General features: G+C 39.6%; 1 protein-coding gene across 2 annotated transcripts in view; it reads right to left on the bottom strand.

Annotated features, from left to right (window-relative positions):
- Positions 1 to 17,060, bottom strand: part of UBE2L3 (ubiquitin conjugating enzyme E2 L3) — a 19,614-nt gene extending 2,554 nt beyond the window's left edge. Inside the window, exons 1-3 of one of the 2 annotated variants that reach the window (XM_040577354.1) lie at positions 17,043 to 17,060; positions 6,897 to 6,992; positions 2,943 to 3,129 (exon numbers count right to left, since the gene is read on the bottom strand). In XM_040577354.1, coding sequence (XP_040433288.1) covers positions 2,943 to 3,129; positions 6,897 to 6,965 — 256 coding nt within the window. In that variant the 5' untranslated portion in view covers positions 6,966 to 6,992; positions 17,043 to 17,060. Of the gene's footprint in view, positions 1 to 2,942; positions 3,130 to 6,896; positions 6,993 to 15,261; positions 15,396 to 17,042 lie in introns of those variants that run through there. The other variant, XM_040577353.1, reaches the window with a different exon arrangement.

Raw genomic sequence — 17,060 nt, 5'->3', positions numbered from 1 at the left:
ATTTTTTCAGCTTTATATCTTTCTACGACTCTTACTTCCCCTACAAACAGCAGGCAAGTCTTGTCATTATTCTAAACTGCCAAATATATCTCCTAGTAGAGATATACTGTGGAAAACAAATGGTTAAGAACCATAAGATGCTTTTTACCTTACTGTTCACAGCCATTTCATCAGCATTCACCATCACTGTCAAAGGAAGTCATTCTTACAATAACTAAATCATACTTCACATTTACAAAATGAAACTCATATACAACTGACATTTATTGCTACATTTTCCTCATATATGTTCTCATGACCATTTAAAGCTAAATTGGTTACAACAATCCTGAGATCTGATATCCATCCACTGAGAGGTAGGTGCATAACAGGGCAGGACACAGAAAATGCATTTCTCTGTATGACAATAACAACATTCCACTTGAAGTAAGTTTGGGCTATCCAGAGCAACACCAAGCAGTACCAAGATATTTTAAAGCAAGTGTACCACACCTGTTAACTGCATGCATTACACACCACAGCCAGCCTCCTCCTTCTGAACTCACGTCAAATACTGAGAGCCATAACATCCAGTGGCAGGGAGCTCCACAACAGAACTACACATTGTGTGCAGAGTCAGGGGCTATTGTTTGTTCTGAAACTGCTACCTACCAGTTTAACTGCATTCTCCCTAGTTTGGCAATATAAGTTTACAGTACTGATCACTCTGGTAGATGCTAGAGCAGCTTCTTTCAGAGCACAAGTCTCCTCACACTCGTACTCTTTTCTACCCTTACCTGACACAAAGGAGGGACACACCTCTCAAACTCCCAAGAAGTAAGGTTGTCAATATATTGCCAAGCAGGAACATTTCTTACCATAAATCAGAGTTTAAACTGTAACAAACTATCTAAGGAATGCAGAATTGGTACTAGCTTACTTCACAGCAACTTGCCTGTCCTGTACTTCTGAAAACTCATATTACTACTATTTACTTACGAGACTAGGATCAATACTGTATGTAACCCTTTTCACTCAGTAAAACATGCTAAAACACTGTAATAATCCAGTAACACTTTACAGAAAGTTAACACACAAACCAGAAAAAAATAGCATTTTTCCTAATTCCCTAAATTCCTAAAACCAGTAATTGCCTCAACAGTCACAGCATTTTAAAACCGTAAAGTCACAGTAGTCTCTTAGTATTAAGCAAAATTAATAAAGAAGTTCAACTGTAATGTAAACATTATATGAAAGATGAGTTAATGATCTATGATAAACCTCATTTCTCTATTCTCTGACACTTGACTGATCAAAACCAATTATTTTGACACCATACTAATAACGTTGCTTTATTTCCTGAAAAAGGAACTGAAGTTTATTTTTCAGTGCAGAAGAGTCCTACAGAAAAAGGAATAGACGCTTAAAAGCAGGGCTGTAATGATACTGTTGCAGGCTCATACAAAGATGAATTAACAACATCAGACATTGACACTAAAATGACTTGTCTAAAATGACTTCTTTAAGAGGAAAAAAAGCACGAAAGACCATAAATAGCAGAATGAGAAATTTGAAATATTTTGGTACCCAGGATTTGTTCCAAATTCTAATTTTAAGGTACTTTATTGCTTTTCTCAGAAAAAGAGGATTTTACTACTTCTTCAGGAAACACTATTTCCCACATGCAAATTATTTCCTCAATTGTTCCAACGGATGCCAACTCGCACGTACAGCCAGGTGGAGGTGGTTCCTTTTCTTCAACTTATTAGCCTTCCCTAGTTAAGACAACTACTAAGTTGTTCACAGAAACCTTCTACACATTACTTTAATTTCATTTCTCCAAAGGATCTTTGTCCTACGTAGTCTAGGAAAAATCCAGAATAAATTGCAAGATCTTCACTATCTATTTAACAAGTTTTTTGCTTCTGTCCCCACTTCCCCCCAGCACTCAACTGCTCATTCTTTTCCAAAAGAAATATATATATATATATGTATATATACATATTTTATTTTGTCAGTGGGGTGAGATGGTGCAAACTAAGTAGTTTTATTAGCATAGAAAAATATACAGAAATCTTAACTAGAGCATTGTTTACTATCAGGAACAAGGTTCACATGAAAATAATCCTAAAGAGTCTGGAAGATGGAAATACTTTTTCCTGCAGACCAAGACAGATCAGTGCCATTGAAGTTCTTGCACTGGATTAAACTGCTATTGATTTGCATTCAACTTGTTAAAACATGCAGTTATTGCAAGAATGCTTGCCCCCCTCCCCCTTTTTTTTTTTTTTTTTTTTTTTTTAAGTGTACAGTAGTAATCACTTAATATCAAATTTATCGTTCCCTGCCAGAAAAAATGAAATTCTCACCCCAACAGGAACAACAACAACAGACAAAGCCTATTCATATCATACTCTCAGTCTGGCCAAGAACCTGATGAAACGTCTTCCTTAAAATAGTTAAATTCTTATCCAAAGACACTCTACACACTAAGCCTCACAGCAGTGATCTTTTAAGAGCTAAGAGTTAATTTGTGTTATAATTCTGTTTTCGCTTAACCAAACAAGGCAAACAACACACTTAGATTATAAAGTCACTGTTTAAAACTAAACACAAAGTATGACCCTCACCATTCTCTCCATATTGCCAACAGAAATGCTTTTTTTTTTTTTTTAAATATACCATGAGCTACCACCTTAATAAACTCTTCAGTCATTAAGAGTTTTGCGGTTTCCTGGAGGTGGAAATGCCACAAGTCAGTGTCATTACCTTATGTTCTAATAACAAAATGAGATTCCAAAAGAGTTGCACACTGTGCTCACAACATGTGATTCATGATGCAAAGCTTATGGAAACAGATACATCAGGAAAGCAGTGACCGCCTGACAAGGTGAAATGCTACTAGCTTCAAACACACAATGCAAAGACTCTTGATGTACATTTTTTTCCCCATAGACTCCTACCTTGGTCAGTTTTGGTTGCTGGCTTCCAGTTTTCAGCACTAATTACTGGCAGACAAACCTGACCCTTTTCATCGATGTTAGGGTGATAGATCTTTGTTTTAAATGTAATCTTAGGAGGTTTGAATGGATATTCTGCTGGAAAGTTGATTTCGATTCTGAAGGCTCCTTTGTCATACGGAGGATTGTCCTGCAACAAGATAACAAAATATCAAGAACGTAGCATATCCTAACAAAATTTAAGAAAAAGCAAGCTCCAGGCTTCAATCTATCAAATGACCTCTTTTTAAAGCACTTTTTTTCCCTGAACACACTGACGTGTCCATGTGTCAGGAAACATCAGAACCAATTTGGTAAGAAAGAGACAATATGATCTCTATCTTCGTATTCACCCTGGAAAAGGAGAATTATCACTGTTCTGAAGCAGGCTGACATTTCTACTAGCAGGAAAGCACCCAATACCATTTATTCCACGATCAGAGATCTATCTAATAAGAACTTTTATTCCTACACCTTTATATTTCAAAAAACATTGTAAACCCTTTCTGAGATACAAACAGGAAACCTGGCAAGGAAATTGGTTTCTCTAAACCTAGTTATTTTGTATGTCTCACAACATGGTGGTTCGAACAGCAAAGCAGTTTGATCTGTCAGATTTCCCTGTACATTCTGAGAACCTTTTTGTGCTGACTACGTAAAAATCTGCTGAGCATTCATTTGTACTAAAGATAGATATTCACTGCGTCTGCTGATGAGAACATTCTGAATTTGTATGCAGTTTTAGCACCCACTGTTATCAGATCAGTTTTGAAGGAGTACGATGAAAGAACTGTGAAGTAGGCAAAGTAGATCTTCCTGCTTTAACAGAAAAAATGCCTAGAATCTCATTTAGAAAACCTGTTAGACTGTTGATATTGTTTGAAATACTAACTGCAGAAGAAAGGCAGAAGAAAAATAAGCTATTGCTACGTTTCAAGCTGATGAAAATGCCTTTCTGCAATGAAAACAGAAACTGTCATGAAGCTTTTCCAGATACTTGAAGAAAAACAGTTGAAGATTGAATGTTTCCAGTTTGTGTTAAGTATAATCACACACATCCTTCACGACCCATCAGATCATTTCCTTCAATCAAACCCACCCACGAGTCAGAAAAAAAGCTTTACCAAAATTTGGGGGTAAGGAGCATTTTATTAAAGTATTACTCAACAGATGTTTAATTTTAGTTTCACCCACAAGGGGAAATCTGGTTGTGCCTTTCTAAGAAATAAAGCACAACTTTTTGAGTCAAGGTTAGAGGTAAATAAAGTGTCTTAAAATCACTTTTTATCCAAGCAATCATAAAAGCCTGGTAAGTTTAACAAGTAACTTTCTGGTCATAGTGACAACTTCAGCATTTAATGCCCTCTCCCCACACCGCTCACTTGTTCTTACCTCCATCACACGCTAGAATTTGTGAGGACGTTCAATGAACTGATACGGGAACTGACCTGGCTTAAAAATATCCCTTTTCTGCTTGACTCTCTTTCAGTCAGAACAGTTCTTCACCATAACTCACCAATAAATTTAACTAAAAATGTATGTAAAAGGGCTGCTCATCTTTTCAATTGACAAAACACAGACCATTCCAGCAATTCATTTCCAATAGTTTGTTACATTTATTCTGATACTGAGAAGGGAGAGAACCAGAATTATAAATACTGAAACACAGATGGCAAGAAGTTGACTTACATTCACCTGGAGTATTTTGCTCTGCAAAAGTTTATCAAAACTGCTTGCTATGGACAAGATTAAATGAAATTCATGGTACACCAACAGTACCTCTTACTTCAGCCAAGGAGCCTGAAGTCTTGTACTGGTGTTTGAAACGAACAGTGTATCTTCTCAACATAGGGTACATAAGGTGCCCTATTCTAGGATTTAGAACAGGAAAAGACGTTGATGAGCTGTCTCAGTTGAACACTGGAAAACTAACAGTTGTTCCAAAGAGCAAAATATGATATATACAGTAAAGGTTTTTAGAGCAGCATTTTTCACAGTAATTCTGCATGAACATGCCAAAATACTAACCTTCATATCTTTTAACACTTTCATTAAGAAGCTGACCAAAATAACGCCTAGTTACAGACTTTAATAATCAGTAACCAGTTAGTCCTACTAAAATATGAACAGTATGTCATTAAACCCTTACCAAGAACAAATGGAAACAGCAAGTAAAACTTCAAAAGCAACAACTCAGGAAAACAAACCAAAAAAACCCCAACCCAACCTATACTTGCAACCAGTTTGTATTTGACATTTTTAAGCCACCAACCCCAAGAGTGCAAAAGCTAGAAAATTATGCTTCAGAGAATGCATCATTTTTAGTGTTTCCTCCAAATAGTCATCTATACTACTCTTTCAACACTTACAACACATAAATATTAATTACTATAATAAACGTAGATTTCGTGACAAAATTCCCTCTTAACTACACCAGCGATGAATTTATGGCTATTTCCCTTGCAACAGGGCACAATATAAAGCAAAAGGTAGGCATGAAGTGTGGTTCCTCGCAATGATGCTTAAAGACTTGTGATGTGAATCTTTGCAAATAAAACACTAAGTTCATGCTCATACTCTGGTGAGCAGAAACTATTAAAAATAGAAGTAGTACACCATGTACTGCAAATTTTAACAGGAATAAACTTTCTGGTGTTTTGCTTTATTAGCCACATTTACCAACTTTAAAGTATTATCAGAACACTATCCTGTTATACATGAACCACAAATATCGGAGTGGCTTACAAAGCACACTGTTTCTCAGCTATGCCAAATTCTAGTGTCAAATCCTGCTTGCTTTATTTGCGAGAATAACCTCAACCACTAGAATTACTTGCAGAAACGCATGTAAAGAGTAAACTAAATCTGTTCTACAGTACCTCAAGTTCAAAGGCCTCGCAATTATCTCAGCAGAGACTGCATGATCCAAGTTTGGGAATGCCCTTCAGCTAACACAGCACAGGCACTGCCAGACTAAAGTTTCAAAGTGTTTTAAAAAGACAGATTTACGCTGGTCAGGAGACCTTTTAGGTTGTACTCAAGGAAAAGCAGAACTGATGCTCTACTAGCATGGCTTCTATTGCTGCAGACATTTGAGTAGCTCATGTAACTAAGTAAGCGTGAGCCATGGCAGTGGAAAATAAAGGAGGTGAAAATCCACATGACTTCAATTTAAAGAGAATTCTCTTCTGAGAATCCAAACGTTTTCCTTGCATCAAACTTTTTCCAATACTAAATTTTGTTCTAGAAATACAGTCAGTTACAAACAAAACAATCCAACAACAACAAAAAAAAAACTAAAAACCGAAACACACCAAAAGCTATTGAGGAGTAAACAAAGTATTCACAACTCAGATTTTATCCCATGATGTAGATTTTGTACTTTCAGATTAACGTAATAAACTACAAAATTAACCTGCCTGCCCTTTCCAATACCTTTCCCAACTAACCCAGTGCCGTCACCGAGCCACAGCCCTTGCCAGTTGCAGCCATCTGTTGGACCAGACCTATGACTGCGCAGCATCCAGCCAGGTATCGATCAGAGAAGTCTAGAATCTCTTTCAATTACGTATGGATTTTTCTTCACAGGAGTTATGAGAAACACCTACTAACGTAATCAGACATGGATAGAACAAAACCACACAAAACATTCAAGTAAAATGAGACAGGAAGGTTACAGTATTTGCCTAAGATTATAGGAGAAGTCTAAAGAGAACCAAGAATTAAATCTAGGGCCACATTAAATGCCCAGAAAACCACAACTCGAAAGCCAGTTTTTACAGTAGTAAGAGAAAGTCCTGTGAGGGTGCAAAAGTTGTCTAACGGTCACTAACAGCAGCGCTAAGCTGTGCATTTGTGATACAAATGATCATTGCTTTATTTTAAAGCTCATTAGAATAAGGAATCATCTATACTCACAGGAACAATAAGCCCTTGCCAGGTCAATAAATTAGCTTCATCAACCTGGATATTACGGAAGTTTTTCATTCCACATTTGCGGATTTCTTCAAGCTCCTGGAAAACAAGCAGAGTGTAAATGAAAGTTAACAGTAACGTTAGACAAGATGCTCATACTGACATTTCAGAATGCTTGCAGGTCAACGTGGGTTCTTTAATACTACAGAATATTGAGATTTCAGTGGTGGCGACCCACGTAAACCAGAAAATTTTGCCCCTGTGAGAAGTAAAATTTTCTGAGACAGGGTGTTTAAAAAGTTGTTTTTTGGTATGTCACAAAGATACAAAAATGCTTTGTTAATAACATCATTATACATACAATGAAGTAGCAGTATAAGAAAAAGTGTATTTTAAAATGTTTTTACATCTCAAATGCAAATCAATGCCTTTGGTAACAGGCTTTGATAATAGTGAAGAATAGAAATCAAGCATAACTGAGGACTTGTCTGAATGAGAACTAGTGATTTGGAAGAATTACTTCAAAACAGCTTTAAACACTGAAAGTCACTGAACAGACCCATTATTTCAACCGAAAACTACCAGATTCCTGCTAGATGACGTTAAATTGATGTAAATCCAGAAAAGTATCCAACCCAAGGTAGTCTTATTTATATCTGTAACTCAAGAAGATGCTTCTTCATCTTTGGTTCATACCTCTGAGATAGCAGTATTTAGTAAGGTGCCTCTCTTTATAACTACATCACTCTTGAACAAAGCATCTTTCTGTACCCATCAATCATCTGTCAAATTATTTTTGGTCAGTTAGTGATCTAACTATCACCAAAACAAATATTTTGGCTATTTTTTTTATATTTAAAGTCACATATAAGCCCTACTTTATCAACTGTTTTCCAGAGTATTTTATCTTAAAGCTCTAAGACCAAAAAAGAAACACCTCAAGGCTCCACTTTTTTTTTTTTTTTTTAACCCACAGTAGTTATAGCCCTTTGCTATTGAAGAGTTTGACCTTTAAAGTGAATTTAACTGATTTGAGATGAATTCAAGTCATCCCCAGTGAAACGTAAAATCTTCCTGGTGATTTCAAGACTGAAGCACATGTCTGTATGGCCACACATGTTCAGAAAAACGTTGCTTATGTGCACTCTGCCAGCACACAGTTCTTTGCTGAGTGTAACCACATTTGCGAAACTAGGCTATATATTCTGATAGGAACTCCAACTACAATCAAAGGCACTATATGCTGAAAAAAAGATCAGTTTTCATGGTAAAAGGACTTTTTTTTTGATAAAATGTTTGTATTTCATCATAGAACAACCTTTTCTGCACCTGACTGGAATAGATGTAATACTTGCCGTGATCTCTTGCATAAACATAGCAACACGATAAAACACAAACACAAAAGGGGAACAAGATTTCCAAATGCACAAAGAAAATAAAAAAGTCACGACAGCTACAGACTAGAAGATGAACATTTACACTTCCACCCACTGCATCTCTGAAAGCAAGAGCATACTCACAACACAACAGTTTAACCTTGGTGTCTCCGATATTGAATCGATGCCCAACACAACCTTCATGACACTAAAACCAGCTGCTTAGTCTAGATCTCTGGATTAATCCCCAAATTCCACTGCTGTTAGATTTGCGCAATATCACAGATGTTTTTTTGTTGTCATTTTGCTTTTTTTAAAGGATAAGAGGATTATCCTATTTCCTTAATGCAGGAAAACATACGGAAAAAAAACACACAAAAATAATCCCATGAAGAACATTTAGAGGGATCCAGAGCAAGCCAAAGTACCCAGATGAAAATAACCTTCATTATCACAGGTATGAGAGATCATTTTTGACCACTGAAACTGCAAATCTGCACGCTGCTTTATAGCTAGCTTTGAATGCTTACTGCACAAAGCATCAGCTCGGGAAGAACCTGACCAACACTGCTCATCCTGGCTAGTTTAGGAAAGGAACTAACAACGCTGCTCTAAGCCACTTGCTGTCTACACGTACAGAACTGTGAAGTCCTAGCAAACAACCACTCCACAGGGTGTAAGAGGGATAAATCCCCACCAGATGTAATGCACCAAACACCAGGAATAAAACAAGCTAGATTAACCGTAAGGCATTCAAGCATGAATAAACACGCAACACAAGTAGTTTGCCTCTAAAACAAGGAAAGAAAAATGGGTTTAGATATTTTCTAGTCAATTTGTTTAAAACATTACATGTATACAGAAACTTATCCCCAAATGTCCCACTGAGAGTGCAGCTTCCACGTGGAAGTTATCATCACAGGTTCAGAAAAGTTGCATGAAAGGAAGAAAAAATTCAGACAAATATGCAAAAAATATTCCCTGTTTTCCCTCAAGTCCACCACACGGGAGAGGGAATTAAATAGCCTGGAAGACAGTAGGGCAAAGAGCAAGCAGAAACCGTGTTCAGGGCACCTTCCTCTTTTAAAATGACTTGCTAAGCCTATGCAGGAATTCACTTTCATAATCAAAGAAGTGGTAAATTACTGCAGTGCATTGGGACTATATTCTGTGCTTCTGCTGCTGCCTTGGGTCTTGAGGTAGTAACTAGTAACTGAAAAAGGAAGCAGAGGAGTATAAACTAAGCAATTCCTCTCCTCACACAGATATGACTTGCACGAATTATTTGCTTAAGACAGGCTCCAATTTATCCTAGAAGTGTATTTACAGTGTAATACTATATTTGCAATTCATATTTTTAGTTTTTTTTGTGTGTGTGTAATTCATCGGGAGTGATAAGAGATTCAGCACTCAGGATTAAAAGGGCGAAGGGGGTGTTTGGTTTTTTTTCTGGCAACTGACAAAACCCCTAATAAAGATCTAAATTACAGAGGCAGACACAACTAAAGCATATGCGTACAGTTAAAAGAGTCATTGAGCTACTAAATACCATCAAACAGCACAGATTAAAAGTTCATACTTTATTTAGCATGAGCAAGTCCAGAGAGACAAAAATTACTTGATGATGTTAAAGGATATAGTTCAAATATTTATTTTAAAATAACCCTCAGGAGTCTAGGCAGACAGTGAATGGATTAATTCCTATTCCCGTCCTCCACCCCTTAATTTTGTCAAGTAACATAAATAAAGGCACACAGAAGGAGTGTAACTAGAGGTTAGAACACTGCAGTAAGAATTTAAGTCATCTTTCATTACTCTGTTATCAACCTTGCACGTGGCCTGCCTGCACTGGTTTGCCCGTTTATAAAACAGAAATGTCTTCTTATTTCAGGGGGCTCCCTTGAGACGTGATGTTTGTAGTTTGGATATGTTCAGAGAAAGTGTTATACACAGTGCGTGAGAAGGAGAAAACGTTGTTTCAGAGGTAGTAGCTGGTCTGAAGGTAGTCCTACAAGTACGTGCTACTTTTCTCATATATAGTCTATCAATAAATTGTTAAAATTTTAATTTTGGCTTTGAACAGCACAAATGATTACATGCTATTGAAAATCAACTGTTTGAAATGAAGAAGAAAATTAGAGTGGCATCAGCTTAAAATGTACTCAACTCTTAAAAAGAAGGTTCAAATATTAAATATACACCTAAAGCCATATATTCTCTTTCTAATAATTTTTAAAATTCCTGGTTCCTCTAAATTCCATCCAGGACTAGAAAAAAACGGTTCTGAACACAGTCCTGCAACTACTTTGCCCGTGCATCTCTGAAGTTTGGGGTCTTGTCTAAAAAGAAACAAACCTAGTATGAAAATGCAGTGAAGACTTAACAACTGTAAGAGTTTAATCCAAGATATGGGAGTAGGCATAAGGGCTTATATTGACTTCAAGTTCTGCATCAAGCCCAAAATGCTATTAAATTCACAAAGAAAAATGAGTTTACTGAAACAACTCCAAACCTCATTTGTCTTGTGTTTACAATTTCTGTTTACCTGGTCATAAATAGAATCTCTAAGAGAAGTGTGACAAAGTTAAACAAGGCTCCAAAACATTGATAAGACGCTGGCCACTTTTACTCTCTGAATCTTGTATACTGCTGAGAAAGGTCCAAAAAAAAAAAAACCACACATTAAAATCAAGTAGAACGGAAAACAAAACAGATTCTAGCTCTTATAGGAGCTATTATTAAGTTTCCACTGTGACGTTACAGCCTGTATACACACGTGCCTTTTATTTATTAATTCTACTTTCTGGCAGAATATTTTCCATCTGATCTTTATTCAGAAATGTTTTCTTAAGATTTTGATTATAAATCCTTTTGCCACTTTTCAGTTTCAAAAAAGGAAAATAAACCAGTATTCTCACTTTTCCATAGGGACAATCATAGCTGCTCAAAGCCAGACTTCCCTTGTTACTGAGAACCAGTGACTGGATCCATTTAGAATTGTTTTTCAATAGCAAAGTTGGTTAAAACACCTTTATTTGGAATGGTTATACTGTTTACAAGACCACAGCATACTGCAAATTGCAGGCCATCTACAGCAGGTACATGGGCGTGGCTTTGTTTTTCTGTTTTATCATGAAGTTCAACAGTTGCATAAATGTTTGACTATGCAATCATGGCAGCAGAGTGAGAACAACAAGAAGAAAATAACTGTTACTTATTCTTTAAATCTATTTTCAGTTCTTAACGCTAAAAATACTTTTAATGTCTAAAAGCCAGGAACAAAAGCGTGGATCCTACAGCAACCTTAGCTTGATCATATTGCAGATGAACACAGAAAGAAGTAGCTCCAACCCTGGGACCAGAGAGCCTTCTCAAATGTTGCTGAAAAATGCCAGTTGAAGGCCCATCTCGGTACCACACACTACTCAAACCCCAAGTACTATGACTATCCAGCCCTGAAATAGCCTTCCCTTTGCAACTACCCACTACCTCTCCACATATCATTTAGCTCCAGATCTCCAATGGAAAGCGGCTTGTTTTACATCAGTGGGTGGCAACTGTGAAAAGCACTCGAGTGAAATCTCTGGCATGTCTCCTGGAGATCTGTGTTCCCCATCAGAAGTGTTTGGAGACAATTTGATTTTTACGAGAAAGGGTCTTGAAGCAAAGCAGCTCCCTTGAAGGAGAAAGCTATGCTGCTTTCCTAAATCTAATTACTCTGTATTTGCCTGTTCCCCCCCCCCCCCCCCCCCCCGAGAGATGATCCAAAACAACAAACCCTTGTTGAAGACTGCCTTATTCCCACCTCTCACATTTCATGAGGAGCTGAGATCTGACAACTGTGGCTCTTTGAAGAGGTGTAATGGTGGCTCATAGATCAAAACTTCACTTCAAATGTTGCTGGAACGTGATTCATTAGCTATGAATATTTCACATTTTTACTAACCTAGGTGTGCTCCTGGAAAGACTTGAAAAAACAGTAGAGAAAACTTGAGTTAGAATAGTCAACGGTATAAAGTCAATGGCATAAAGCTACAATAGGCCATAAATAAGGTCTCTGGCCTATGAAATGTAACTTGCGCACACAGAGCCTGAGATAACAAGACAATCTTATGCACGTTATAACTTGACTTTTTTAGGACTTGATTTTTTTTTTTTTAGTACTTCTTTCACAAGGAGGTTTGCAAATTGAGGATTCCACAGCTGGAAAAAGATATTCACTTCTACCTGCAAAGTGGCAACAATACTCCCATTGCCAGTTTTCTGTGGGCAGGTAGCATGTTATTATGAACTTACTACATCCAGTCTCTTTATGCCACTGTGATTAATATGAATAACTATGCTGCATGACACGCATCCAGAAAAAATTACAGTCCTTCAAAACGTTGGCAAGACCTTACGGAAATGGGAATTACTTTATGTGACCTATAAAAGGTTCAAAGTTTATTCTCAGGTACCAAAGACAAACTTGATATTTAGCCCAAAAAAAGACAGTTAATGCTTATCCTGAATTATTTTAGGAAATGGAGTGACACGCTGAAAAACTATTTCCTTTAGTTATCATCTCTCATCATTCTATGGCCCTGAGACATAAACTCCACAGACTCTTCAATATTGCAAAACTGTAACAGTGAAGGACTTTAGAGAGTCATTTGCTGATCTATGAATTTCCACTTTAGAACTTAAATAAAGGTATCACGTTGGTACAGATGAGATCGGACCTGCAAAACATCATGCTGCAGAGAACCGCATTACATCATCTGTACAAGAGCTCTGGTTTGCTCCTACTGAGATGAATGAAGACTCAGAGCATGTTGGACCCTACAAAAGGCACAAAGGTAGCTGCTTATTTAATAGCATTTACAAGTTACACAATAAAGCATCTCACAGCTGTTGAACTTGCATAGAAAAGCACACAACACACACAGTCCATAAATATAAGGCAATAAAAATGAAAGTAAAAACGTAAGAGGGAAGTTACCAATGTCTCCTTCCTTCCTACACCACTCCCTCTGAAAAGGGATTGCTACACTGTTTTTCTAGAAAAGAACGTCACATTATCAAAAATCATTTTTACGGTATGCTTTCAGTGGAAAACTGAATTATTAACTGACAGTTAAGAAGCATAGTGAAACTGAACGGGGGGCTGAAAAGCAAGAGGTGCTGTAAATATTAAGGACAATTTATTTCACCTCCTGGATTTTTATGTTCTATGTTATTTAAAAAAAAAAAGACTTTTTCCTCTCTAACTAGAGAGTAGTGCTGCTTTTTTGAACAATTAACAAATTTTTCAGAACTAGCATAAAAGCTGCTTTGCAAAAAGATAGTAAACAACAGTTCAGTTTATCTGAAACAAAGAACCTTATCTGAGTACAAAGGAACAGACACATTGATGATTCTAATTCTGTGACAAAAATAACAGCTATCAAAAATGAAATAAATGAATGTCATCTCACCAGGATCCTTAAGGACAATTAAAGGCTTACTCCTATTGATTTAATATATATGAATGACTCTGCACATAATGTATTTACTATTTAATTTGTAATGTCTACATAGCACAATTAAAATACCAAAACTACCCCTATAGAAGCAATACTGAGCTATTGTTTTCTTCAAAAGTGACTGTGCTACAATGGTTAATTATGTATATGCGCAGGTAAGGAAATACAACGTCAAATATCTACATATCCCAGCCAAATCCCAGCCCTACTGGGGGTCTGCATCCTTGAAGTAACTTGTAAATCCTGTATTAAACGGGTAAGTTTAAAAGAATCACCCATATATCTATTAAATCCTAGTGCACGGTTATGTTGCACCCCACAGTGAGGTGGTTTTTAATCAGGTTATGACATTGCCTGACAGAGGGTCCTTCCCCTATGTTTTCATAGGACCAGCCTGTAGAGTTCATTGATTTATGTTACAGGCATGCAAATACTGTACGGTACTGCCACAGCATTTTACAGGTGACTAGATTTTATGCCACTAAGTACGCGTGTCCTAGGCAAATTCCACTGCAAACAGCTTGTGATATGAATTGGCACTTATACACAACACATAAAAGAAACTTGCACCTTTTGGGGACAATTATTATCTTTTTGTTTTTAAGAAGTACCTTAGTCTTCAAACAAAATGATAAAAATAAAACAACACGAGATTCTCAGCCCAAACATCACTTTAAAATAACATACATTCCCTTTGTCGAAGCCGAGTTGGAAATACCACCCGTACTTTGGCGCAAGCTGACGGCTGAAGACGAAAACATCACCGCGCCCGGCGCGTGTGAGGAAACTGCTGAACCCGGGTCCAGACTTCATTGCGATAAGCCCCGGCCTCACCCGGCTGCCGCGGCGCTCGGAGCCCTCCCAACAAATCCCCCAACCACGAAACCCCCCGAACAAACCCCTCCCGCCCCCGGGCGACGGAGCCCCGCTCACTGCCCAGGGCAGGGCTGGGGCAGGGGCGAGCCCCCCGCCCGCGGGCAGGGCGGCCGGGTCGCTTCGCCTCGCTTCCCTTCCCTTCTTCTCCCTTCCTTCCCCTTCCCTCCCGGCGCTGCCCCCGGCGGCGGGCCGACCCTTCACAGCGCCCCGGGGCTCGGCCGCTCCCCGCGGCGTCCCGGCAGCGGCGCTTCCTCCCCCCCCGGCCCTTCCTCTTTGCTTAGTCACCGCGGGAGCCCCCCGCGGGAGGGGACCCGGGCGGCCCCCGTCCAGCGCCCCCGCCCAGCCCCGGGCGCCCAACGGGGCCCGCGGCGGCGCCTCGGAGCCCGGCGCGGCGGCGGGGAGCGGGGGGGAGCCGGGGCGGCCCCTGACGGCCGCGGCCTAGGTGCCGGCTGCTCCCCGCCCGGCCGCCCCGGCCCGGCCAGCGGCGAGGGGCAGGGCGAGGGTCCCGCTGGGCCGGGAGGGGGCTCCCCTGCCGCCGGAGGGGCGCTGAGGGAGAGGGGGCGGCGGCGGGCGGGCGCCCCCCGGCCCGCGGCGGCGCGGCGCTGCTGTTACCTTCATCAGCCTCCTGCTGGCCGCCATCTTGGCTCTGCTGCTGCCGCCCCACAATGCATGGCGGCGGCGGGCAGGGCGCTGCGGGCCTGCGCTTCCTGGGGCGGCGGGGCGGGGCGGGGCGGGGCGGCCCCCCGGCATGTCCCGCCCTGCCCTTCTCCTCCTCGCCTTGCCCTTCTCCTCCTCGCCTTACCCTTCTCCTCCTCGCCTTACCCTTCTCCTCCGCGGCACGGCTCGGTGCCTCCTCTCCTCAGAGGAGAGGGAGCTGTCAGCTCGACCAGGCGGCCGCTGAAGGAGCAGGGGGATGCTCGCCCCGCTGCCCGGCCTCCAAAGCTCCCCCCCGCAGGGCTTGGGGTTGAGGCGCGGGGCAGAAGTGGCAGCAGCAGGCCGCAAGGTGAAGCCCCCACTGCTGTCAGATTTCTGTGTCTGTGCACCTGAATTGCCCCCAAAGATGTTCACCCCCACCTCAGTGCTCTGATCTGAGCTGCCCCTGGCTAGGACCTTGCTTCCCCTTCACCACGTCAGCTAGTGGCCTCAGCTGATCTAACACTTGTTCTACAACAAAGTTACTTTTATCACCGGAAAATTCTCCAAGTTTTAAAGTAAGCTTTACAAACTCAGACAAGTTAAAAATAAATATAGTTATTAGAGGAGGCTTCAAGAACTCAAAAATGCAACAGAAGTTGGTGGTAATGAACAAGGAGTCTAATATATGTTCTGAGAAGTTGTTCCCTGAACAACTATTCAATAACAAATATTTTGCATTTATATAGTCTTGTTGCTCCAAAACTCAGTTAATATTTGTTAGTGAAATAAGCTATAAAGGAATTAAGTTAGTACTCACCATTTCATATGGGTATTGTAAAATAGTTTGTAAACATCTTTGAAGATCATAATATAAAGTGAGATCATAACTCTTAATAGATATGATACATTCAAAGATTACCACATCCATTTTACTCAAGGAAAATGGAGTCAGAGGAAGCTAAATGAAAGGAGCAGACCATCCGGCTGAAATAGTGGAGATGTAAAGCAAGCATGTGTGCTGGCCAAATGGAGAAATTCCACGTGTGTCAGGCTGGTACACACAATGTGAAAACAGAAATGCAGAGACTCGAAGGAGTAGCAATGTGCTGCTGAAGTGGGATGCTGGTGCTAAAGATTAAAGAATTCTGATCTCTGATAAAAGGACTACCTCAGATTATACGCTACTGAAGTTCAGAAATACCCAAGTCTGATACCATGGTAACTTGGAAGAACAGTTCTTACAAATTATTTTACAGATGTCTAAAAATACAAAAAAAATGCTGCTTTTGGTATTATCTTTATGTGCCTAAACTCTATTCATTTCTTTATCTTATCTTTATTCAACTGTATAGTTTTCTAAGAGCAGCATATGTCTCAAGTATTCCCTAAACATTTTTTGTCCAAAAGAATTACTCAGGCCCTTGCCTATACTTGCACAGAGGCACGTAGCCTCCATGCACAAAAGATAATACTAAAAGCACCACAGGGAAATCTGAGTTTACTATCTATAATTTTAATCCATGATTTTTACAGTTTGTAAGAGAGTGTCAGAAGTATCTGGGATAATTACTATGATAATCCGCATTTCCTTTGACAAGAAAAAATACCACCCACACTATAACTAACAATAGCCCAGCCAGTTCTTAAGAAATCATTGCTGAGCGTAGCTGTCCTCACAAACTGCCTTTTGATGTTGAAATCCTTTATTACAGCAAGGTGTTTGAGAAGTTTAGGCAGAATTGTGCACATTCACATACCTGCCACCAGCATCCTGG

Source organism: Cygnus olor, chromosome 17, assembly GCF_009769625.2.
Source record: "Cygnus olor isolate bCygOlo1 chromosome 17, bCygOlo1.pri.v2, whole genome shotgun sequence".
In the NCBI taxonomy this organism is placed as follows: domain Eukaryota; kingdom Metazoa; phylum Chordata; class Aves; order Anseriformes; family Anatidae; genus Cygnus; species Cygnus olor.
This window is presented reverse-complemented; position numbering and strand designations above follow the sequence as displayed.